At 51.8% G+C, this 24386-nt stretch overlaps 1 protein-coding gene across 2 annotated transcripts in view; it reads right to left on the bottom strand.

Annotated features, from left to right (window-relative positions):
* The window catches only part of GRIK4 (glutamate ionotropic receptor kainate type subunit 4), a 418916-nt gene that overhangs the window by 285507 nt on the left and 109023 nt on the right, over window positions 1–24386 (bottom strand). For both annotated transcript variants that reach the window (XM_012773499.2, XM_076002592.1), the window contains exon 2: window positions 7964–8095. In XM_012773499.2, coding sequence (XP_012628953.2) covers window positions 7964–8045 — 82 coding nt within the window. In that variant the 5' untranslated portion in view covers window positions 8046–8095. The remainder of the gene's footprint in view (window positions 1–7963; window positions 8096–24386) is intronic.

The raw sequence follows: 24386 nt of genomic DNA, 5'->3' as shown, positions 1-24386 counted from the left end.
ACGCCACTCTCATAGCACTCGCTGGATGCCTGACACCGTCCTAAGTGCTTCTATGTTGGAACATATTGAATTCTCATAAAAACACGAAATAGGGCGTACTATTATCCCATGTTATAGATGAAGAGATTTAGGTGCTGAGAAATGATGTTCTTGCCCAAGGTCACCAAGGATGGAGCTGGGACTCACATCTGGTCCCAGAGCCCAGGCTCCTGTGTGAACACACACAGCATGCTGGAGCTGGCCAGGACTTCTTCGCAGCACACCTGGCCCCGTCTTCCCCGCACCTCAATCACAACAAACGGACGTTCAAGGTACCTGGGTGAGTGAGGTGGGAGGGACTGAGATGAGGGGGACATGTGAGGGACCCTCACATGGGCTGCCCCAGGTGATGAGCCAGCCCGTTTAGGTTGCCTTCCTCACCTGAGACACAGGAAGAGAGAGGAGTGAAAGGGCTGTGGCCGAGGCCTGCCCCTGGGGTAGAGGTTCAGAGCAGAGAACCTCTTTTCTAAAGGGGCCACAATGACACGAAGACTGCCACTTCCACAGGTCTGCAAGCAGAGATGGGTGGCAGACCGCCCCTCGGCGGCTCCCAGGGCCAGCACTGCAGCCAGAGGACTGTGCATGCCAACGCGTGCACATCCCAGCCCCGGCGGGCCTGGGCCTCCCCAGCACAGCCCAGCCCGAGCTGACCAGACACCGTCTTTCAGTGCCGTGGGAAGAGACACACCCCAAGAGGACACAGAGGGACAGCTGTCTGTGACATCCTGCCGCCCAACGCTCCCCACCAGCCAAGCCCAGCCTCCAGAAAGCTGCTAGGGAACATGCGCCTGTTTATCCAGACTAATGAACGCTAAGTGTGGCCACCGTCTTGCCTGCAGCTGAGCCACGAGCTGGGAGTGGGAGGTGCCGGCGCTGGCGGTGCACGCCCGCCCCACCCACGCAGACTCGCTCGCTGGGCTCACTCGGCGCCCCGCTCTGGCGGCAGCTTCCACATTGTCTGTGCCTCTCCGACTCCACAGCGAGGAAGGAGGCACCCAGAGAGGCCAGGTCCACACCAGCAAAACAGAAGAATTAGCAGGGCTATTATCTCCTACCTGGCTTATCCAAATGGGGTCATGGCTCAAATTAGGCAGATGGTTGCTCAGTTCTAAGCCCGTGTGAATGGTTATTAACGAGGACGCGATGATAATGGGATACTTCCCTAAGAGACTATGAGAAGTGATCAAAGGTGGAAATAGTATATTACCGAACCCCAGATCGGAAGGGGTCTTAGAAGTAACAGGTGCAACACCCTATTTGATGCTGAAATCCTTGTCCAACCTACCTGTGACCGTCTCCAGCTATGGGGACTTGATGTTCATGAAAGCCCATTCCATCTACCTGGTAAACATTTTTGTACATGGAACCAAAATCTCTTTCCATAATTTCAACCCCTCTGCTCCCACCCCACCCCCCCAAAATAGAGCTTGCTAATGACTCACTCCACATCCTAAGACTCTTTGTAAACCATTTCAGAGAGCTGGAGACAGGCTTTTGAAATTCAGATGAAATATCACCCTTGCCATTTTCCTAATACCGTGTTCATTCATCCCTGCTCAACTCAATGCTGCTGGTCAGGTCCCCCAGCCGCCCTGACGGGCGGAGCTGGACATTGCTCTATCCAACAGGGAAGTGGATACCATCGGGCTGGAACATTCACTGAGGGACAAAATGAGAGGCTGGGGGAATCCAGGCCATTCTAGCACAGATGGACGCAGGCAGCCACATACCAAAACTACATGGAAATCGGCTCTGTTATCTAGGACTTTTACTTGTGGGGCAATAGTCCCATCCCCTCATCCCTGACACCTCTGCCACTGGGACCGTTCCCAGAGATCAATCACGATATGTTAAAGAAAACAGAATACAGAATCGAGACTTACTAACGCTTGCCGCCATCACTTGCTGGTTTTCTTCAGCTCAGCCTCCTTTTGCGAGGCCTCAGGCATCGGCTCTCTGGCCCCTGGTGGCTTTCAGATCTCGCCCGCTGAGAATGTACTGCCGACGGGCTATCCAGGTCTCTGCCACCAGGCTGTCCTCAGATGCTGCTCCATTCGCCCCCTCTGTAGACATGCCCACCCACCTCCGTGAAAGCCTGGGCAAGTCACAAACCTCAGGCTCCTCTCCATAAGACATGCTCACTCCTACCTGCCTCACAGGTTTGCTGGGGAGACGGGATTAGCGTGTGTGTAAGAACATGCTACATACTGGAAACCATGGCACGAATGTCACCAAACGGTTGAGAGTCAAGAGTCCTGGTGTTACCAAAGGGGCCTTCATCAATTCACGTCTCCTTTTGGAACTGCAGGATTTCCTACCTGCAAAATGGAACATCTAGGCCTAATTCATCCCTAACCTGTCAGCAGAAGAGACTACAGCCTGAGGTTGTAGCTCACATGGGTTCTGGAAAGGGTGACAGAGAAGATAAACACCCAGAAACCATCCTGCATGGTGCTCCCGAAGACTGAGGGAAGACGAATGACGCAGCACGCTGGCCTGCACGCTTCTCCAACTACAGCCAAGCCTCCTTCGTCCACCCCCAAAACATGTCGGTGGCAGGGGTGGAGCAGGGAAGGGAGGAGAGACAGCCTTGTGTGTGCAGACACACACAGACTTTTGTTTTTGGCAAAGTATTTACTCTCCTAATTCTGTGAGCTGACAATAAAACCGGTTGACATTTTTGAGCTTTGACCAATTCCTGGAGGAAAAGAAGTTTGCAAACTGACAGGTCAGCTCATGATTCAAAACTTGCCACAGATAATTCATTTAGCAAACATTTACCCAGCCTACCACTATGGGCCAAGCACTGTGTGCTAGACCCTGAGGATACAGCCATGAATAAGAAAGACACAGACTCCCTAAGGTGCTCACCAGGGGAGAGATTTATGTCTGAGAAATCTTTCCATATTCCTCTCTAGGTGACAGGTGACGGATGAAGGAGAAAGTCATCAATTTCTATTTGTCACTAATGTGAAAGACCAATTGATTGTCTATACGGGTGACTCAATTTGGAAACGAGATGAGAAGTTACGTGCCGATCAAAATTTCATAAATCAAATCACGTGGTCACATTATTAGAGGAGCCCACCACTCAGGAACCCCAGGGTGAATCCTCTACAAGGCGAAGAATTCAGCTGGGATACTTGAATCTTGGTGCATCTGATATATTTAACACACAGCAGAACTGGTCTTAAGAAATCAGTGTTTTCTATTCTTCCTCCTTGCCGACCCCCCAGTTCTCCTATTATCTTCATCTTTATAACATCTGGATGTTCTGTGCTGAACGTTCTCTGCACAAGATTGGAGCTCATTGGGGGGAACCAACTAAGTAAAAAATTACAGTTGTAAAGTGCTTGGGGGTCCTGGTGAGGCGGAGTGTCACATAAATCCAAGCTCTTGCTGCTTCACCACCCAGGGAAAGCTTAAACGAGAAAGAGATTCAGTTGCCACGACAGCCGGCTGTTGTGTCTAGCGCGCCCACGTAGAGCAGGACTTCCCCTGCCACCGGGCTGAGCCTCTGCAACCCCCAAGCCTCAGTTTCCACATCTCTCAGATAGACTTTGTGCCCTTAGGAAATTCTTTGGAGGCAAAAGTGTCCCCCACCACCACCACCCCAAGAGACTATACTAACAATAATGATTCCGTCTTTCAATTCTTTTGCCAGACAAAACACAATACGTTGAAGGTGACTGCTGTGATAATGGGATATCCCAAATGTCTCCAGGGGGTCACTAGCTACAGAAGAGCAGAAAGCCGCAGCTTTGGAGAGGGACGGGTTCCAATTTCAGTACTTGTGTGACCTTAGATGTCTTACTTAAATGCTCCAAGCCTCTGTTTCTTCATCTATAGCATGGAATCATTAATTCCAACATAAAGATTGAGATTTGGCAAATACCTGGCCTGGCCAAGAGTAAGGCTTTTAAAAGTGGGAGTTATCATTTTAATATTATTATTTATTTAGCACTGTATCATCAGTACTTAGCACGAAGCACTCAATAGATATGTGTTGGGTGAATGAATGAATGAATCGTTGTGTTTATTATTACAGCCATTCTTTCACTAGAACCCAGTAAGGGTCATCAGCCCATTCCTATTCTCCCTTTTGAGTAAGACAGACAGATGGACATTTTCTCCTTCTCTCCTTTCTCTTCTACTTCCTCTGATAAGTCTACTTCTTTAAGCACAGGTGGAACCAAAAGAAAGCACTTTAAAACAATGGTACCAAACATGTTATCAGGGAGCCTGGTCTTGTATGGGCCATGGGTTCATCTATCCATCACATTCACTGAGCTAGAGCAATACCTTTGCACAGATCATGTGTCAGGCCCTTGTGTTACTGGAGTCTAGTGGGGAAATGCCGTAACAATTAGAACACAACATGGTAAGTGCTGGAACAGGCAGTACGTGCCAGGGGAATGGGAGAATAGTAGGAAAAAGATGGATTCTCCTGGGAGGGACAAGGTAATATCAGGAAAGGACTTTGCAGAGGAAGAGCCATTTAAGCCAATGGTGATGGAGAAGGAAGAAAGGGAGGAGGAAGAGGAGGTGGAGGAAGAGGAGGGCTAGGAGGAGTTGGAGTTGTTTTCCAGGGAGAGGAGATGGAATGGGAGGAGGAATACCACAGGCAGAGCAAGAGGTATGGGCACAACCTGGAGTAATCCTCCCCAGTATATGTGGGTCACAGTGAGCTGTTCAGTACGACCAAAACGCAGGGCCAGGGAAGGAGTCACAAGAGGCAGGCTGGAAAGCATAGCGTGCACTCAGTTAACTAATACCTACTGGGTATCTAAGGTGTTGGGGGCAAGGGTAACATTTGCTAATGTCTGAACATTTTTCTAACACGACTGAAGGAAGCTGCAAGAGAATATAACCTTCGAGTACTGTTGAAGGTGATCCTGCCTCCCAGTGGCGAAGGGAGCCCGTGGGTGCTCTGCAAAGAGAGCACTGGGACAGGAGTCAAGGACATCGGGGTCTAGAGCCAGCTGCCACCAGCCAGGCCGCCCATGTGCCATGTGACCATAGCCAAACCTTGCCTCCTTTGGGCCTGTTTCCTCACTTGCAAGATGAGCAGGTGGGATAACAGATCCTTCTAATCCTTTGTGGCTCTAAGATAGTATGACCTCAACCCCTGACCTCTGTAAGGACCAGGGGCTGCAGGGATGGGCGGGGTCTTCCCAGGACATTTATTAACTGGTGGCTCCACAGTCATCACTCAGCGGACCCAGAGGGAGAGAAGCAAAATCAAAAAACATTTTCAGAAGATAGATGATGGAAGGGGCTGACGTATGTGTGCGAGTTTGGGGAATTTATGCAGCCGGCCTCACAGCCATAAATAAATCCCTTTCTCTTATCCAAAACCTCATTCGGGGGTAAACAACAAACACTGTAATAGACAATTTGGCTGTCTCTCCCGCCCCGTGCCCCACTTGAATGAAAAATAGCCGTCACAAGGCAGGGTAATGGGCTCGGCCGCCTCTTCCCAAACATCCGTATTGTCACCAGCAGACAAGCGGGGCTGGGTGGAGCAAACGGGGCAATTTATCTCTGAGATTCCTGGTCCCTTCCTGCAGCCCCACTGTGACAGCCATCCATTCTGAGGCTGGGGGGTGGGGGTGGGGACAACCCCAGGAAAACCCAAATGCAGGGAGAGGTGACCCCTGGGGGGCTGGGAGGGGCAGCAGTGCCACCTTTCCCACAAGCCTGTCGGGGACTCAGGAGAGCCCAGCACCGCCAGCACCCACCGGCCCATCTGTGCACAAGGCCGCCTGCTGCTCGGCGCGGCCACTCGTGTTTTCTTGACCTACTTCTCTCCCCAGCCCTGCCGGACTCCACACCCCTTCTGGAGTCCATCTAATTAACACCTTTCCGTCTGTAAAGATCGGGAGACTTTTTAAAAGCTCCTAGCACCTAGGATAACCAAGGAAGACAGGGAAACGGGTCCTGGCATTGCTGTCTGGGTTTTTCTTTTCTGTCTCTTTGTTGGCTCAACGCTGCTTCCGGGCCTCTGCTGAAGATCGGGCCCGGGTTGACCTTCCCGGCCAGCAGGGCCCCTGGCAGGAAACCGGCTGGAAGTGGCCTGGCATGAACCAAAACTGAGGGCCAGCAGAGTCTCGATGACGCTGGACGAGCATTGTCCGGGGCGTGGGTTTGGGAGGACGAGGCGCCCCTTCGAAGCCCTCTGTCGCTGGGGTAGCAGCCAAGAGAGGGATCCGTCAGCTCCGCTTCCTGCTTCCCTCCCAAGAACAAGTGTCAGGTGAGGTGCTGCCGATTCTGGCTCAATCCCTTTCCGCTTCCCATTAGTGACAAATGGAAATTGATGGGTTACTGCTTTATCCGCTCATTTAGAGGGGGGAGAAAACCTTGTAGCGAACGCTGAATAACTGCAGGCATCTTATAAATTAAACATCTTAAGGATATGAACCGTTTTGCATTGCCGCTAAGCAGAATTAAATTAGGTTTTGATGTTTCTGTAAAAATGAATGGAGAAGAGGGAGGAAATATTTTGTTTTTAATTCCTTTTTTTAAGCATGCAGAGCAGCGCATGGAGGGCAGGGTAAGGGGGAGGATCGAGTCACCTGTCCACATTTCTGATTCCAATCAGCTGCCACTCGCTGCATATGCACAGGAAGACGTGCCCACAAGGTAACAGGGAGCAGCTCATAGACCTGCAGGCTCGGCCTCCAGCACGTGATGCCAGGCTGGCCAGGGTCTCAGTGGCTGGCCTGGCTCTGCCCTCGCCAGCGTCTCCTGACACCACCAGCATGCCAGCCTGACTGCAGCTGGGGGGATTCGGGAGCTTTAAGTCACTTCCCTGGACTCGGCATCAAACCCTGTTTGTTCTAAGTCCGTCTCTAACTCTTTTAGATTCAGGTTTAGGATCTAGGATCCTGCCTTTGCTCCCACCCTAGCCCCAGTCTGGGAAGAGGGGCCTCATGTGGTTATCTGGCTGGAAAACCTGCCTGGTATTTGAGTCCCTCGAGGACTGTCACTTAACCCTGGCCCCGGGGTCCTGCTGTTAGATGGGTCTTCTTACGGTCAACAACCTACCTGCCTGGGTTTGCCACTGCATGCCACCCATCTGCCCACACTCTCCCCTATCCCCACAAACACAGGTAGACACACCTGATCCCCGACATCCCACCTCTGTCCTGACTCCATGGGTTCTCTGTTGCTGGGCCATCAGATAACCTGTGCCTGCTGGACTGGACTGTGTCCCTGTCCCTGCAGCTGGGGCTGTGTCCCCAGGACCCAGGACCTGGAGTTCCTCAAGTCTCATTCAGTCCTGGCAGGGGAGGAGACATTCATTTCCCAGCCTTCGCCTCCAGGGATGGGCGTGCAGATGGCGCAGGTGGCAGCCTGTCTGCCCATACCTAGAGTGGGCATCCACACAGCAACAAGGACAAGGACAAGGCAGACACTGAAGTGACCCTCCCCTCCCCCCCACAGAGCCAAGCCACAGCAAGCAGACACAAAGTCAAGGGCCCTTCCAAGCACAAGGCCAGGGTCACCCTGCAGACTCCTGGCGTCATCCAAACCGTGGACACAGCACCCTCTCCGGGAAGCCTTCTTAGACTGATCAGAGAAGAGAAGTGACCTCTTCTCTTACCTGCAGCCCGGGATTTGGAATCCCCATGGCCATTCTCACTAACAGCCTCCTTCTTCACTAACAGCTGCCCCTTAATGTGCTAGGCTGAGTCCATCACAAAACACACCAGGGAGTTATCAGCATCTTTATTCGAGTCACCAGGGGAGCTGGGCAGGTGGACCAGGTCAGAGCTGTCAGCCCGTCCAGCTGGCCCACCACCACCGGCTCCACCCCAGCCAAACTCAAGAGGGCACAGTGCACGTTCGGGGTGGCACCCCAGGGGCAAGTGCAGCACTCACATGTCCCCGTGGACATCCCCCAGGGCCGGGCCGCACTTACCGATCCTCAGGGAGTGCGGGCTGCAGGTGACCATCACGAGCCACGCAGGAAGCAGCACCAAAGGCGCCAAGACGCGGGGCATCTTCTATAAATCCTCATGGAGTCCTCTGCTGGTCTGGGCATGACATAACTCTGTGAGAGAGCAGGGGAGCACGTGAGTCCTGTGCCCCAGCTAGGCAGCCCCCCATCCCAGTGACCCAGGCTGCCTCCAGGGACCACCTCGAGAACCTCTCTGGGCAGGGCCACCAGCCCTTCCAGGAGAACTTCTGGCAGTGCCGTGGGGGAGCTCCGGGCAGGCTCCAGGCAAAGCCATGGCATTGGGGAGGCCCCTGTGACTTTCCTCCCTGCGCCAGAAGGCTCAGGTTCCAACTCCCGGCCTCTGATCCACAGGGGCAGGCAGTGGTGACTGTGGTTGGCTGATTCACGGTGCCTCACTGGAAATGAAGACCTTCATCTGCCCTTCAGGACCTGGAGCCACAGGTAGACAGGTGAGGAGGGGGTGGGAGGGTCACTCCACTGCCCCAAACACAGCACGCACTGCACACTGGGGGAGGGGGGGCGTTGAGTCCCACCCAGCTCCTTCCTCCACCCGCAAGCCGCGTGGCCTTCACAGGGGCAGGCCTTTTCACAGGCCGAGTGGCCTTTGTCTCGGGTCAGGTTCCTCATATATAAAAGTAGTATAGCAACCCCTCCTGGTGGGGCCGAACTGAGGACTGACCAAGATAACAGAGGAGCAGCCACCATGCCCAGGTCCTGGGCTAAACGACGGGCTATTATACAAATGCCGGGCCCTCCCTGGCCCAGACGGGAGAGGTTTACTCCCAGCGAATACTGAGGGCAGAGACACACAGCCCAGGGCATCAGCTGGCTTCCACGTCTGCTCTGCCGCCTGCCGAAAACTAACCCCCGCCCCAACCTTCCTCCACCAGCCCCTCTCCTCCTTCCTGAGGGGGGTGGGCGCCTTATGTCCAATCCAGAACCTTGGAGGGCTGCCTCCCCTCAAGGCAGCACAGGCATTGGCCCCCGACTGTGACCTCTCAGACCCAGAGACCCAGAGACTGCAGGAGGCCGGATCTGCCCCCATCACTGGGGTGAGGGGGGGCTGGTGAGCACCTGCCTTTGCGAATCCCAGTGCCCCTGGGGAGGACAGCAGTATGAAGATGTTCCCTCCACCCGCCCCCTAGAGGGACAATCCAATAAGAAAACGGGCAAAAGACTTGAACAGACACTTCACTATAGAATATATCCAAAGGGCCTATAAACATTTGAAAAGGTGCTCACCTTCATCGTGTATCAGAAAAGTACAATTTGAAACCACAATAATATAACACTATATACCCCCCAAGATGATTTTTTTAAAAAGACAATATCAAGTGTTAGTAAGGATGTGAAACAACTAGAACTCTCGGATCGTGTTAGTGAGAATCTAACTTGATATAACTGCTTTGGAAAACTGGTCTACTACAGCTTTACGCCTATCCTAATGACCGAGCAACTCTAGGTATATATCCAAGGTATATAGGTATATATCCTAGGTATATATCCAACACGAATGCACATATGTGCTCACTGAAGACGTGTACTGGAATGTTCCTAGCAGCAGTCTTTGAATTTCCCCAAACTAGAAACTACCCAAATGTCCAGCAGCAGAATGGAGGAATACATTGCATAGTTACACAGTGGAACGTGACACAGAAATGAAAATGAATAATCAACAACTACTTGCAATAGCATGGATGAATCTCATAAATATTGAGCAAAAAAAAAAAAAAGCCAGGCACAGATAGTACAATTCTACCTACATAAAGTGCAAAAACAGACAAAACTATTCTGTGCTATTAGAAGTCCACTTAGTGGTTATGGTTAGGGGAGCACCTCCTGGCAGGGGACAGGAGGCACCTCTGTCTGGGTGCTGGTGGCACAGGTACGTTCAGTTTGTGAAAACTCATTGAGCTGTGCATTTATGACATGTGCACTTCTATGTGTCTTATGTGGTTCAGGGGCACCCCCACCTCCCCCTAACACACTCAATGTTCCAGCCACACACAGCACCTTGCAGTTCCCCATGCACACAGTTTCCCTCTGCCTGAAGCAGGCTCCTCTGCTCACCCTGCCACGTGCCTAGGGGTTAGGCGCCCCCCCCCCCACCACCACTGTGAGCTGTGAGCCTAGCATGGCTCTGACAGCAGCCCTTTCCCTCCGTTGCTGTTGCCTTTACGTGTCTACACCTGGGATTCAGTGTGGCTTCCATAAAGGGAAGGACTGTCTCCAGTCCCCTGTCCTATCCCCAGAGTCTACTTATACATAATAGGTGCACAGCACATATTTGTTCAATGAATGGAAGGCCTCAAGCGATCGGCTGCTAGAGGGAGACAGAGGAAGATAAAGGGTAAAGGATTGGGGTAAAGGCAACTCCGCTGCTGGCATACCAGGCCCAGAATCTTTGTTCTTTAATTCATGGGTGTCGGTGCAAGGATAGATTAAAGCAAACACAGTCTCAAGGGAAGCTAGACATTCTTACTCATTATGGATAAAGTTGATTATTCAGTGATTTTCTGTCTCCCCACTAGAATTTAAGCTCAACAGAGGTAGGGCAGGGGCAGAAATCTTGTTGGCCTGTATCCCCAGGGCCCAGAACAGTGCCTGGCATATATTATGGTCTCAATAAATATTTGTTGAGTAGATAAATGAATGAACTGTCAAAGAGGAAAGAACTTTAAAAATCTGGTTAGGCTATATAAAGGTAATATTAAATACAACCATTTACATCAAATGTCTTCCATTTATGCCTGATCAGCACGCTGCACAATAATTATAATGCAAACTGCTAAATAGGTGTCAGATTAGCCTGTATAAATTTTATTTGATGACTGAACTACACTCAGTTCATACAGGCCTGACTTTTATTGCCCACAGCCGGGAAGTCTGGCTGATTCTGGAGACCACCGTTAAGAACAACAGTGGCTCGGGTCCTGGGCTGCTCTTGGGCCTCCTCTGTGTGCCCCTGGGCATGAGGATGAGAAGTAATCTCTTCCCAAACCTTACAAGAATAGAAAGAACCACCAGGTTGCATGTGTCTAAGGTTCAGCAGTTTGCAGAATTCTTTCCACTGTCTTTATCGTATTTAATCCACAGAACAAGCTCTATTACAGACAAGGAAGGAAGCTGAGACGTACACCCAAGAAAAGAGACGTACTTGGTGGAAGGTCACACAGCTGTCCCCAACTCCACTGGCCTTTCTTTTATATCTTAACTGTTACAGAGCAGAAAGATGAAGCTTTTAGATTCTTCATCAAAAAAAAAAAAAAATGCAAAGAAATGTGAGGTCTTTATTTTCAGTTTCATCTTAGGTCCTAAAATGAATCCAGTCTTAGGACCTAACAGTGCAGCCCTGATTACCTGAAAACATTTTAACAATTTAGAGGTAAAAAAGAAATCATTCTGGAGATAAAGCACCAAGACACTCTTTCTACTAACATGGCCCTCCCTGGGGGGTTTCGCCTCCACCCAGGGTTTATCAGCACCTGCATGCACACAGTGGCGTCTCCATCCGCGTCTCAAGCCCAGAACACACGGACCTGCACACCTGCCTCCTGCATCCCCGCCTGGACGTCCCACAGCACTTCAGACACACCTGGTCCGAAATCGAAGGCCTCCTCTCCAGCACGCCCGCCATCTGCTTCTCCTTCTTCTCAGCAGGAGGAACCACAATCCACCAGTCACCCAAGCCAGAAAGCGGAGAGTCACTCTAGATTTTCCCATCCCCACACTCCCACGTCTAGTCCGTCACCAAAATCCTGACAGCTCCGCTTCCGCCACACCACAGCCTTCTCTCCATTGCCACCAGCTGTCCCAGTGCAGACATTTGTCAGAAGCAACCCGGGCCCGGCCTCAGCACCCTTATCCGGCTCCCTCCTCTGGTCTTCCCCTCTTTGGTTGGCTCTCCACATGATGGCCAGGGGCTTCTGACTGAAACACAGACTCGATAATGACACACTCCTGCTCCAAAGTCACAGGTAGTTCTCCACGGCACAGAGGACCAAGGGCAAACCCCTCACTCCAGCAGGTAAACCTTCACAGGGTCTGGCCGCCACTCACCGGCACCCGAGCTGACGCCCCACTTTCCTAAACGCGCTGCATCCTTTTGCCGTGCTCCCACGCCTGCCCGTGCAGTCCCATTCCCTGATGGCCTGCAAAGTGCTTTCTCCAGGCTCAGCTCCTCATCGCCCTCTGAGGCTTCTGTGACCCCCTCCCCAACTGCCGCCACCACCCCTGGAATGCTCCTCACGGGGGCACACATCCTGCTTATGACGACGATGCTGTCTCCCCACAGAATGCCAGCTTGGATGGCAGGGACTGTGCCAAGCACCTAGCACCCTATCTGGCACATAGTAGGTGCTCTATTAACAACGGCGGAATGAATAAATGAACAGATGGCATCAAAAAGGCATTTTCTGAGTTTATATCAATATAAAATAAATTCCCAGCTTGACATGTACATTTCATATATTTGCTGCAGTTAAAACTAATGAGTTATGCAGACATAATGCTGCAGGCATAGGCAAAGGGTAACCACAGTGGTACATGTTGAGAAGGGGAAGGGAGCAGACATTTACTGCCCTTTTATTCTGTGCCTGGGGCTTGGGCTGGCTGTCACAGGTAAGGACATGGGTTTGGGCCCCACCCTGCTATGTACTAGCTATACACCTTGGGCAAGCTAGCTAACTTCTCTAAACCTTGATTTCCTCACCTGGAATATGAGGGTGATAATATTTCCTGATAGAATTATTATGAGGCTTGAATGATGAGATGTTCGTGCAGTGCTACTTGTAGTAAGCACCCGATAAATATTAACTTTATGACCACTACACTCACCCTGTAAGACGGTGTTGCCTCCCATTTCACAGATGAGGAAGTTGAGACTCATGCAACTATCCAAGCTCATGCACTAAAGCAGGAGAGCTGGGGTTCACATTCAAGAGTGCCTAATCATAGGCAACCACAAGTCCCACGCTCCTTCTTTGACTGGAGTTGAATATGGAAGTGCTCGCAGAATTTAAGTTGAAAGCAGGCATACAAGTATGGCTTCTCACTTCTGAGGGTCTCAGACAGTCCTCGCCTAAACAGAGCTGCTCCTCGATCCTGTACTTTAGGTAACATGGAAGACAGAGAGCTCAAAAATAGAACTTTCCCATGTAATTGAGTGCATTGCTCTAGACACCCCACGGAAACCTGGCGGATCACAATGTGTGCAGAGTTACCGCCCAACCTGGTTGGAGCCCGGCTGCATCTGGCTCTGGACCTTATTAAGTGAATGCTCTTGAGCAGCGACACCCCTCAGAGCCTGCGTCCTTGCCCATCAGTGACATGGGAATGACAATGCCCACCTCCGGGTGATGAGCACCAGGATAGCAGGGAACCATTCCGACTTTTCCATTGTGTCCCCAGTGCCTAGCACAGTCTGGCTGTAGTAGGCACTTTTAGTGGGCACTCAAAAAATATCTGTTGAAATAATGAAGGAATCCAGTCAGAAAACGTACATGTAAAATGCTCTGTTGACCACAAAGTATGTGCTCACGAGTTATAGTCGGTGTCCTTGGCCACGAGGACTTTACAGTCTGGGTGCGAGTCCCCCACGCTCGCAAACTCTCCTCCTTTGACCCTCCAGTCCTCGGCGTCCGCAGCTCACGCGCAACATTAAATCACACGCTGCCCTGCAAGAGCGCCAAATGCGCTAAGGAGCACCCGTCTCAGACCTGGCGCTTCCGAGTTCCCGCCTCAGCTTAACCATTGACCTGCCCACGTGTTTCCTCTCCCTAATATCAAAAATCAGACATCTCCACTTTTCCCAGAAGGGGAAACTAATTTTCACTTTTTCACAGTCCCAAGACTAGTCAGCTTCCCCAAGCTAGAAGATCCTCTATTGTCTCTTTCAAATTGAATGGTCTCTGGTCCCATTCCACACCTGTATTTTGTTTTTATTTTATTTTATTTTTTGAGACAGAGTCTCACTCTGTTGCCCAGGCTAGAGTGCCATGGCGTCAGCCTAGCTCACAGCCTAGCTCACCTCAAACTCCTGGGCTAAAGCTATCCTCCTGCCTCAGCCTCCCGAGTAGCTGGAAGTACAGGCATGTGCCACCACACCCAGCTAATTTTTTCTATATATTTTTAGTTGTCCAGCTAATTTCTTTCTACTTTTTTGGTTTTTTTAGAAGACACGGGCTCTTGTTCTTGCTCCAGGCTGGTCTTGAACTCCTGACCTTGAGCAATCCTCCTGCCTTGGCCTCCCGGTGTGCTAGGATTACAGACAGGCATGAGCCACTGTGCCTGTATTTCGAAGGCCAGCCCCAAGAGGGCAGGGCTTCGGTGCTCTTATTTGCTGCTGTGCCTTCAGCACCACGGACAGTCCCTAAAAAAAAACCGGTCGACTGCATGAATGGATGAATGGCCATTTAACTGTGCACTTATTTAAGCCAAGAGGGGCAGGGAACATCTCTTTCAGGCATGTATCCCCGACACAGTTGTGGCGATGCGACACTGAGTAGTTCGATAATGTCTGCTGGTTCATGAGCAGCAGCCAGTTGGGAAGCGCAGAGAGGCACGGCCCGCCCCGCTGACAGCTCACTGCATTCCGGCCGAATGCGCTGTCTGGGCTCCCTCGGCCAGTTGTGCTAAATGGCCTCTCCTCTCCTGACTTGTCAGCAGTCCCTCGGCTGGTCTCTCTCTCCTCTTCATAGGGCTCCGACATCATTAATTGTGATTTTCTGGAGTGGGCTGGGGAGCAGGCTGACAGCCACCAGACGGCGTGTGGTGGCAGGAAGGATAGAGGAAATCAGAGGGGCAGCAAGATTAATTACAGCTTTTCGCTCTGCTGTGGGCAACAAGATCTTGATTACTCCTCCCGATGCTCCAGGCTCCTCAAGACAAATGGACGTGGGCTCCTCCGCTGCTCTCAGACTCCCCCGGCTGGGAAAGGCTCCCGCAGCCTGGACGGGGCATGCAGGGTTGAGGGGTAGCCAGGGCAGGGCACCGGGGCCACCTCAGGCTCCATGGCCTCCTTGAGGGAGACTCAACCTTTGTGGCCTAATATAGTTGGGCGTCACTTTGTAGGTATCCTGTCTCCATGGCAACAAGTAGGGAGCTGCCAGGACTGTCCCAGGAATCAGGAACTTGAGTGCTCACTAGCTCCAGGGGTCAACTCTCCGGGCCTCAGTTTCTCATTCTATAAAATGAGGGAATTTTTGATTCTCTAAGGTTCTTAGAAGCTCTGCAATTCTCAGTTCAAAGAACTGAACTCTATGATAAGATAATCTTTAGTGAATGTTTACCATGTGCAAAGAACTGTTCCAGACTCATGTGCTCTCAGAAGAACTCAGTGAGGCAGATACACTCATCCTACTCACCTGCAGGTACGGAGCCCAAAGGCAGAGAGGTTGCATAACTTGCCAAGGTCACCCAGAAGGTACATGAAGGAACCGGATCCTTGGCTCTAGGACCCCGTTCTCATTCACCACTCCCTCCCCCCACCTTCTCTATGTGTCCCAGAACCTAGCACGTAGTTGGCACTTGAGGACACATTGGAATGTGATTACGATGATTATAATGATGTTGGAGAACAAGTTGAGTTAAATACAGGTACATCTTGGGCCCACCTGTACATCTTGCTGAATCAGGGGAGCAGGCGACAGAAGAATGTGTCCTGGGATGCCCTTTGGCAAAAAGGTCGGCCAGGTGTCCTCAAGCTCTAGGAGTTACCATGAGGAGACGCTCCCAGGCGTTTGTGATGAGTTAGGACACGGCAGGTGAGCCAGACGGGCATCGGTTGGATCCGGCCTGACTCATTCAGATCAGCTGAAAAACAGAGGCTGCACCAACTTCCCAGCCCGGGCCTGACTGGAGGGAGGATGTCCCCTAAGCACTGCAATGGCAGGTATCTCTTAGCAACCAGGCCATGGGATGGGAACAGTCCCTTCCAAATTCTCAGACACTAAGGAGCAAGAGGAATGAGGAATCCCTGGTCTTTCTACCTTCAAACCACCTCCCAAGTAGATTTCAGACAGAAGCCCCTAATGTATCTCTAGACAGTGTCCCCTCTCTAGAGGCCTGAGCAGGTGTCTCTGGCTTCCAATCCTAGTTGTCACGATGTGTCCTTAAGCTGCCTGTTTAACCTCTGTGAGCGTCATTTCCACAACTGTAAAACTGCAGATGACAGTGCCTCCCCAGATAGGTTGTGACAAGAGACCTCAGGCACCATGCAATTGGTGAGCGTGAACTGCCTTTCTTCCATCTCCCCACACCCTTTGACATGTCCCTCCAGCCCTTGTACCCAAAGCACCCTGGGCCACAGCCACATCTTCCCCTGATAAGACAGCCTCTCGCGCCTGCTTGCTGGTATTAATCCACAGCGTTCTCACCTCCAAAATGCTGCTCCAGATCAACCCCATCCCAGAAGCTCTCCCTCCCCACTCACACGCATCCTGGCTGAGGAGGAAAATCAGCTGATTGCAGGTGGAGACCTGTGGGATCTTGGACCTGTCACTGAGCCTCTTGGGGCTTCCATTTCCTCTGCTGCAAGGTGGGGAAATGACATTCACACCATCTACCCTACAGGGTTGCCAAGAGGACCCGAGGAGGTAACGAGTGTAGAATCACTCTGCAGATGAGTGACATGCTTGCAAAGCAAAATGGTGTATGATGTTCCCATACCTTAGACCAACCAAAGCATGCAAAGACACTTAATATCACCATGAGATTTATCCTTCATTCATTCAATGAACACCTGTGTTGAGTGTCTGCTACGTGGCAACTGGTTTTCCAGGCCCTGCCCTCATGGAACTTACAGTCTGAGAAATCAAGAGGCATGAATCGGATACTCAGATAACTAAATGCCATAATTACAGGCCGGGGAAAGTGCAGGGTGCTACAGAGCAGGCAGGAGACCATCCCTGTGTGGCAGAGAGGGAGGGCTTCGCTGAGGATGAGCTGTTGTCCTTCAGCTGGCCAGGCCCTGTGACAGGGGCAGTGGGGTGCAGGGAGAAGGAGATCAGCATGGAGAAACCAACGTGTGAGGAGAGCAGAGGCCTCTGATGGGACACAGCACCGTGAGGTTCAGAAATGGCAGGGAGCCCAGTGAACCCACAGGGCAAGAGCTTCTTCTCTGCGTCTGTGTGTTGATGTCCAGTCTCCCTCAAGAAGCGGGGCCCCCCTGAGAACAAAGGCCTGTCCTCTCTCTCTCTGCAACCCTGGGTCTAGGTTCTGCATCCAAAGCACCTTTCTCCATTAACCTTGCCCGGACCCAGCATCCTGCATAGAGAGGTGGGGCGGCCACAGCACCCCACCGCCTCTCCCCTGAAAGGGAGGCAGTTAAAGGTGAGAAGACAAAGAGCTAATCGCAGCCACGTGAGCCGGGGCAGGTGAGAGACGAGGCCCAGGGGCTGGATGGGAAAGGCAGGCCTGGCTCTAAGTGGTGAAAAATGTCCCTGGCATTTATCTGAGGCCACCAGGCTGGGCCCTGGGGGAGACCACGTGAGCTGTGGCTTGGAAACGAAACAGCCCTGTGCTGGAGCTGTCTTCAGCACTCTCAGCGCAGGGAGACCTTGCAGAAGGAGGGTCCACAGAGGCACTGGGCAGTCAGGGGCAAGACCAGCGCAGAGAGAACAGCGCTTAAGGATGGCATTTTAATCACCTGCAGACACCAGCCCTCTCTCCTCTGCTAGGAATCTCTCTGTGTGTTTGGGAGGAGAGGGGCTGTCCTGCAGAAGCTTGTCTGTGCCCTGGAGTGACAGTGTGTGAGCTGCAACCTTCCCTAAGGAGGTCTGAGAAGAGCTGGGCTTCTCAGGCTGGAGAAGAGGGAAGCATGGGGTGGCAGCTATATAATGGGCCATGTGATTAGAATGTCCCCATTGGAAGCCAGAGGGGGGCTATTCTAATCTCCCCGGTGATAGTACTCAGGTCAAAGCCAGAGGAAAGCACTCGAACTTCTGTTAGTGACAAAGAAGTCCTGGGACGAACACCCACTGGGCACGGACACCGAGGCCCTGTCCCTCGGCCAGACTCCCTAATGCCCAAGATCCCACCACATCTGTCCCGTCCACAGCCACTTCACGTGCACATCAGTGTTTTGGTTTCTCAGACACCGTTGTCAGAAAGTCAGGCCCTATCTTTCTTTCTTGAGTCCTAGCCAGAGAAGGTGAGGAAGCATCTATCCCCGGGCCCACGCATTCCTTGCGGAAACCCAGGCCCAACACCCCCAGCACTCCCTGGGGTGTGGGGTAAGAGGACAGGAAAGCCAGATACTTTAAAATATAGGTTCACAGCAATGTGAGTGGTGTCCCCTTCAGAATTCAGAGGAAGAGACTTATTCTACTGGAGTCATCCAAGCTCGGCACGTCTCTGGGAGTTGCCGAGGAGCACATGCAGGGTGCACGCCGCTCCTTGCCCTCCGTCAGCTCGGTGGGCACGGCCTCTCCAGGCTCCCTGGGGGCCAAGACGGTGGAAACTGGCTGTGGCCGCTGCCCCCCTGGGGGAGGGGGCTACAGGACTGCAGGCAGGGGGAGGAGGGAGACTTGCTTTTCATCCTCAAGTGTTGTCTGGTGTTTGCATTTTTAAATAAGAAGTTAGATTGCTTTTTCAATTACTAAGGCTGGTTAATAATTTAAAAAACAGTAAGAAATCCAGACTCTTTCAATACCTGGCTCCAAGACCTGGGCCCACTTTTTACCTCCCCCGAGCCTGGGTCCCCCCTCATCTGTTGAGAGAGGCTGATACACCCAAGCCCAGACTCAAGGGATCAGTGAGTGCTGGGCCTGCCCATGCCTCTGGTGACCTCTCTGAGACGTTCTTCCCCAGCCTAGATGCTCTGGCCACCTGGAAAGGAGCTGGAGCTCTGCTCAGAGCTGAGCCTGGGAGTTTACCCCAAGTTCACCCCTTAGCATTCCTCTTCCAACCCAGTCCAACATTGCACACCCCGCATCGTATCTAGAATATATATCCGATGCCCTATGTCTCAGATTTATGGAACAGGTGAATGACTTATCTTTGCTTTCTATAAAACACCTAGGACAATATTTTCCACCTAGTTGGAGCTCTATAAATGTCTGATTGATTAATTAATAAAAGTGAACTTATAGAGCATGTTTTAATCCTATTCATCTTCCCCCTACTCAGTGACTCATCTTAATATCAATGCTAGCAAGAAAATAATTAGGATGGCAAGTTGGAGATCTTCCCCCACCCACCCCATTCACAAAACTTCACAGGATTCATCCCATAAGAAGGCAGTAGGAGCGAATGGTTATCAGCCCAAACTCTGCATCCACTTTAAACAGAGCTCCCTGGGTCTGGGCTCTGCTACTTACTAGCTTTGTGACTTTAGGCAAGTGATTACCCTCTCCAAACCTCAGTTTCCCCATCCATAAAATGAAGAAAATGTTAGATATTCCTACGGCTGCTGTCAAAGAAGAGCTGCAATCTTAGTAGTAAGCCTGCAAATAGCAAGTGCTTAGTGCTTGACAGCTGTTATTGTGATTATTGCTATTATTGTCCGGAGCCAAATCCCCATGATTTGGGGGGACTGGTATTTGGGTACAGATTTTCCATTAGCGTGGACGATTGTCAGTGCGCTATGACAGCCAATGGATTAAGCTTCTCATTGCTTTAATCTAGAAAAGCAGTTAGGCCCCCAAAGCCAACTTAACATCCCTGCTATGGAATGGCATCTGGGGCTGGGGCCACCGAATGGTCCATGGCCCTTATGGTGCTAGCCCAGCGTAAATGGTGCAAGTGAATTACAAACAAGGGCCACCTGCTGTGCTCAGCAACAGAACCCGGCAGGAGGGTAATTGCCCGGAACTTGAGCACAGGGGGACACAGCAGGCATGGAACACATTAACCACAGGGAAGAGCAACTTCCCAACACTTTCGTTTTCCACACGACCCAAGGAGAAGCCGGCAGGCAAGGGAACACGGAGGCAGGCGCCAGATAGGGAGCTGCCCAAACCGCAGAAGAAGAAAGAAGCTTCCAGACAACCACAGCGAGCTGCCCAGCGCAGCAGCTCCAAGGATCCTAGAGGAAGGGGAGACCACCGAGGCAGGCCACACACAGCCAGGGGTTCCCTACGTCAGCGTGGGTGCCTAGGATGTCTGGCATCTCTCTGAATCCTATGTTGACCCCCTCGAAGGGAAGGCAGCCTCCTCGATCTTAAGCCCCCACATGAGTTATTGGGAGTAGATAATGGGCTCATCCAGGCCGTGCAGGCAGTGGCAGTGTAAAGGCCATTCATTTGTTCGTTCATTTGTTCATCTATTCACTCAACATGCATTCATTAGGCAGCCGTTGCATGTGGGAAGAACACTGATATGACACAAGACATTCTTCAGGGGCTCACTGTCTGTGGGAGAGACAGGCACAGACACCAGACACCCAGCACAGGCTGGAACTGCAGTCACACAGCCGAGGCACGAGGCAGTACTGGCACTAGGCAGAGAACTCTCAGCACTGCCCGGGCACAGCCAGAGGACCCTTTGTAGAGAAAGAGACCCTTATGCCGGTCTTGAAGGACAGACACACACACACCCCATACATACATATACTACATACCATACGCGTAAATACATACCATACACAAGCATACCATACATGCACCTACACACACGTACACCATAGATACATGCACATATACACACATATACATACATGTGCATGCGTGCATGCACATACACATATCCTCAGGTTTCAGGCACCTAAGAAGGAAGCATGAGCCCCAGAGCTCTCATGTCTTCACCAATTTCTTACCATGCTCTGAGACCAAAGGGAAAAGGGCAAATTCAAGTTCAAGGCAGAGAACAGGCCTCATTTTTTACTATCTTCATTGTCTATTTTGTAGGCACGGACAGGTCACCCCTTCACATTCTCCCCTTCTCCTGGAAGGTTCACTCATGACCTCAGCAGTGTCTTTATAGCCTTGGACTTTCCTCCTGGCCGGGCTGCAAGAACAGCCTTCCTCGTCCTCCTGAGAGGTCAGGTCACGAAAAAGGGTCGCGACATTCCAGGCAGCAGCCAGAGTAAGTGCTGCATGCATTCCTCTGGAAGGCTGGGTTCCGATCCCAGCTCCCTCACTTGCTAGCTGTGACCAAGACATTAACCTCTCTGAGTCCCAGTTACCTTGTCTATAAAATAGGATAATAATAATACCTACCTCACAGGGCTATTGGCAATTTCAAATGAGAAGTGCATGCAAAGTGCTTAATACTGTGACTAGCACACAGTTAAGGCCCCCCATATATATATATATATATAAAATAAGTATTATTCGCAATGGTACCACATCCTGCTACCTGGAAGCAAACAGCCCTACTGACTCTGATCTACACATTCAATCCAGCAAAGAACATTTCCTTACCACTATTTCATTCATTTAACAGGGATTTCCTGAGCACCTCATGTGTGTGAGGCATAAGAGCTTGTATAAAACTACAGTATCCTTGTCCTCAAAGCATTTGTGAAATAAAAAACACTGTGTTCTACAGAACTGTACACACACAGAGACACACGTGTGTGCATACACATACGCACACTCCCTGTCCCCTGGGAACTCGTCATCTATATATAAAGTACTACCACCTACGTGATTAGACTTCACAATTATTAAAGTCCAGGCAGTAGGCAGCACAGGAATTATTATACTTCATTTTCTGGAAGAGGAAACCGAGACTCAGAGAAAATGAACGTCTTGCCCAAAGGCCGGGGAAGGGATGTGCGGGAACTGACTATCGGGGACCCACTGTGCACCACGCGTTCAGTTAGCTGCTTCCACGTAGTTAGTTCATCAAATCCCACAACAGCCCTTGGAGGCACGGGTCAGAGCCCGCCTTCAAAGATGAAGAGCCGGAAACTCAGAGAGGTTAAGTAATTTGCCAAGGATCACAAAGCTAATAAGCGATGAGCCAGGTTGCAAACAGTTTTGTCAGACTCAGACCTGCCAGCTCCTCCCACAGGACCAGACTGGATTTAATAAGCGGCACTGTGCAGACACATCTGCATTCGGGCGCAGGCCCGGCAGGCTGCCCGCCAACCCTCAACGGCAGGGCTGGGGGCCCACTGCGCCCCGCCAGATGCCCTGATGTGCAAGTCCGCGTGCAACACTGGGTCCCACAGCACCGCCTGGGTGCCTGCAGGTTCCCACCTTCGGCCCATGCTAGAGCACTCCCTCACTCTCCTCCAGGCCTTGACCCAGAGCTCCCTGACCCAGGAGGCTTTTGCCCTCCCTGCCCTGCTTTATTTGCTTTGTATTTTCTTTTGCTCACAGCACTTACCGCCTCCTAGCTTATTATACAATTTACCCATTTATATTTCTTACTTACATGGGTTTCCCCTATACGAGCAAGCTAAAATGTAAGCTCCTATCTGAGGTTAAAAGAATGTTCAAGAGGCCAGGCACGGTGGCTCACGCCTGTAATCCTAGCACTCTGGGAGGCTGAGGCAGGGGGATTGCTCAAGGTCAGGAGTTCGAAACCAGCCTGAGCAAGAGCAAGACCCCGTCTCTACTATAAATACAAAGAAATTAATTGGCCAACTAATATATAGAGAAAAAATTAGCCGGGCATGGTGGCGCATGCCTGTAGTCCCAGCTACTTGGGAGGCTGAGGCAGCAGGATTGCTTGAGCCCAGGAGTTTGAGGTTGCTGTGAGCTAGGCTGATGCCATGGCACTCACTCTAGCCTGGGCAACAGAGTGAGTCTCTGTCTCAAAAAAAAAAAAAAAAATATTATTCAAGGAAAAAAGAAAATGTGAGCGCCTTGAGAGACAGGGGTTTTGTCTGCTCTGTTCTTTATGCGCCACAAACACCTAGAACCACGCCCGCCATGTGTCCTAGGTGCTCGATAAATGCGCTAAATGTGGGAAACACTTGGGCAGTAATGGGGTTAAGATGAAACGCCGCAGTGTCCACCCAGGCGGGCTACCTTCCGGGAAGGGGCCTCGGCCACCAGGGGCCTCCCGGGGCTGCCGGGGAAGGGGGGCCTCAGAGGCGTGTAGACTGAACACCTTCCTGCTGACTGTTGTAATAATTCAGCGCAGGGCAGCATTAGAAGCTTCCTATTTGCAATGTTTTGACAGCGAACAAGATGAGGTGAGGAGGAGGACATCAGAGAATTTCAAGGAGCTCTTGTCCTGGAAACAAGGAGACGCCAAGGCCACTGCCGGCCGCGTCTGAGCCTAGCTGGAGGCAGGGTGCCAGGCCCTGCTCCCCGGCACATCCTGCGGGGACGGGAGCTCCCGGGAGAGGGAGAACGTGGGGGCCCCACTGCCTGGGAGGTCAAGAGCAAGACGGAGAGTGAACCCTCGGTTCAGAAGACGAATCCCAGGACTGGCCTAGCGCAGACCCCTCGCTTCACAGACACAGAGACAAGGCTTGCAGAGGGAAAAGGACTTCACCGTGGTCCGGAGTTTGTGCCAGGTCTAAACCCCAAATCTTCCAAACACTTCTTCAGTGACCTTCTCGTGACAGTACTAGCTCATTGGCCTTTCTGGTGTTTTCTTTTGTTTTTTGGTGTTTTTTTTTGGGGGGGGGGGTGTTGTTTTTACCAGTCTTCCACAAATCAGCGCTGTACTGGGTCCCAGGCACACAGCTTTGCGCAGGACAGATAACGTGTGTTGGGAACGCCACACAGGTAGCGTTTCCTGGTTGCCATGGGAACGCCGGGACAGAGCACCCAAGCCGGGCTCGCGGGGGTCAGGGGGCACTCCTCATAAGAAAGAACATTTACGTTGAGACCAGAACAGTGTTGGAATTGGCCAAAGGGAAGGGGAGGGTGGAAGGAAGAGGGGCCCACGCCTGGCCTAAAGGGGAGAGGAAATGGGGGTCTTCTAAGATTTGAAAGCAGGGAGGGGTGAAGCCCAGAGGGAGCAAGACCCGGGTCACCGGGTGGCTCTGAAACCATGCTAAGAAGTCCGCATTGCGTCCTAAGGGTGCTGCAGGGTGTTCAGCAAAGGGGCGGCATGCTCAGAATGCCTTATAGAAAGATCGCCCTGGCTGCAATTTGGAAATAGTTTTAGAGGGGTAAGTCGAGTCTGGGACGTCGCTGGGTGGGCGCTGAAGAGGCCCTGGAGAGAGGGGGATAAGGGCAACGTGAGGCAGGCAGAGGCGGCGGAGGGAGAGACCTCTAGACCTTTTTAGGCGGCAGAGTTGACAGGGCCCGGGGACTACACGTGGGTCATGGAGAAACGGGAGACACGGTGCCTTCCGGGCTTCCAGGCTGAGCGACTGCCTGTGCCTGAGACAGGGAGGAGAGATGGGGGACAGGGCACTGACCGCCCCAGGAGACCAGGGGAAGGAAAAAGCAAGAGAAGGAGGCAGTGAGCCCCGAGGTGCAAGAGCACCTGTGCTGCGTGTGTAGCAGGGTGCACAGCACTAGGGCAGGCCCCG

The sequence above is a fragment of the Microcebus murinus genome, chromosome 4 (assembly GCF_040939455.1).
Source record: "Microcebus murinus isolate Inina chromosome 4, M.murinus_Inina_mat1.0, whole genome shotgun sequence".
In the NCBI taxonomy this organism is placed as follows: Eukaryota; Metazoa; Chordata; class Mammalia; order Primates; family Cheirogaleidae; genus Microcebus; species Microcebus murinus.
This window is presented reverse-complemented; position numbering and strand designations above follow the sequence as displayed.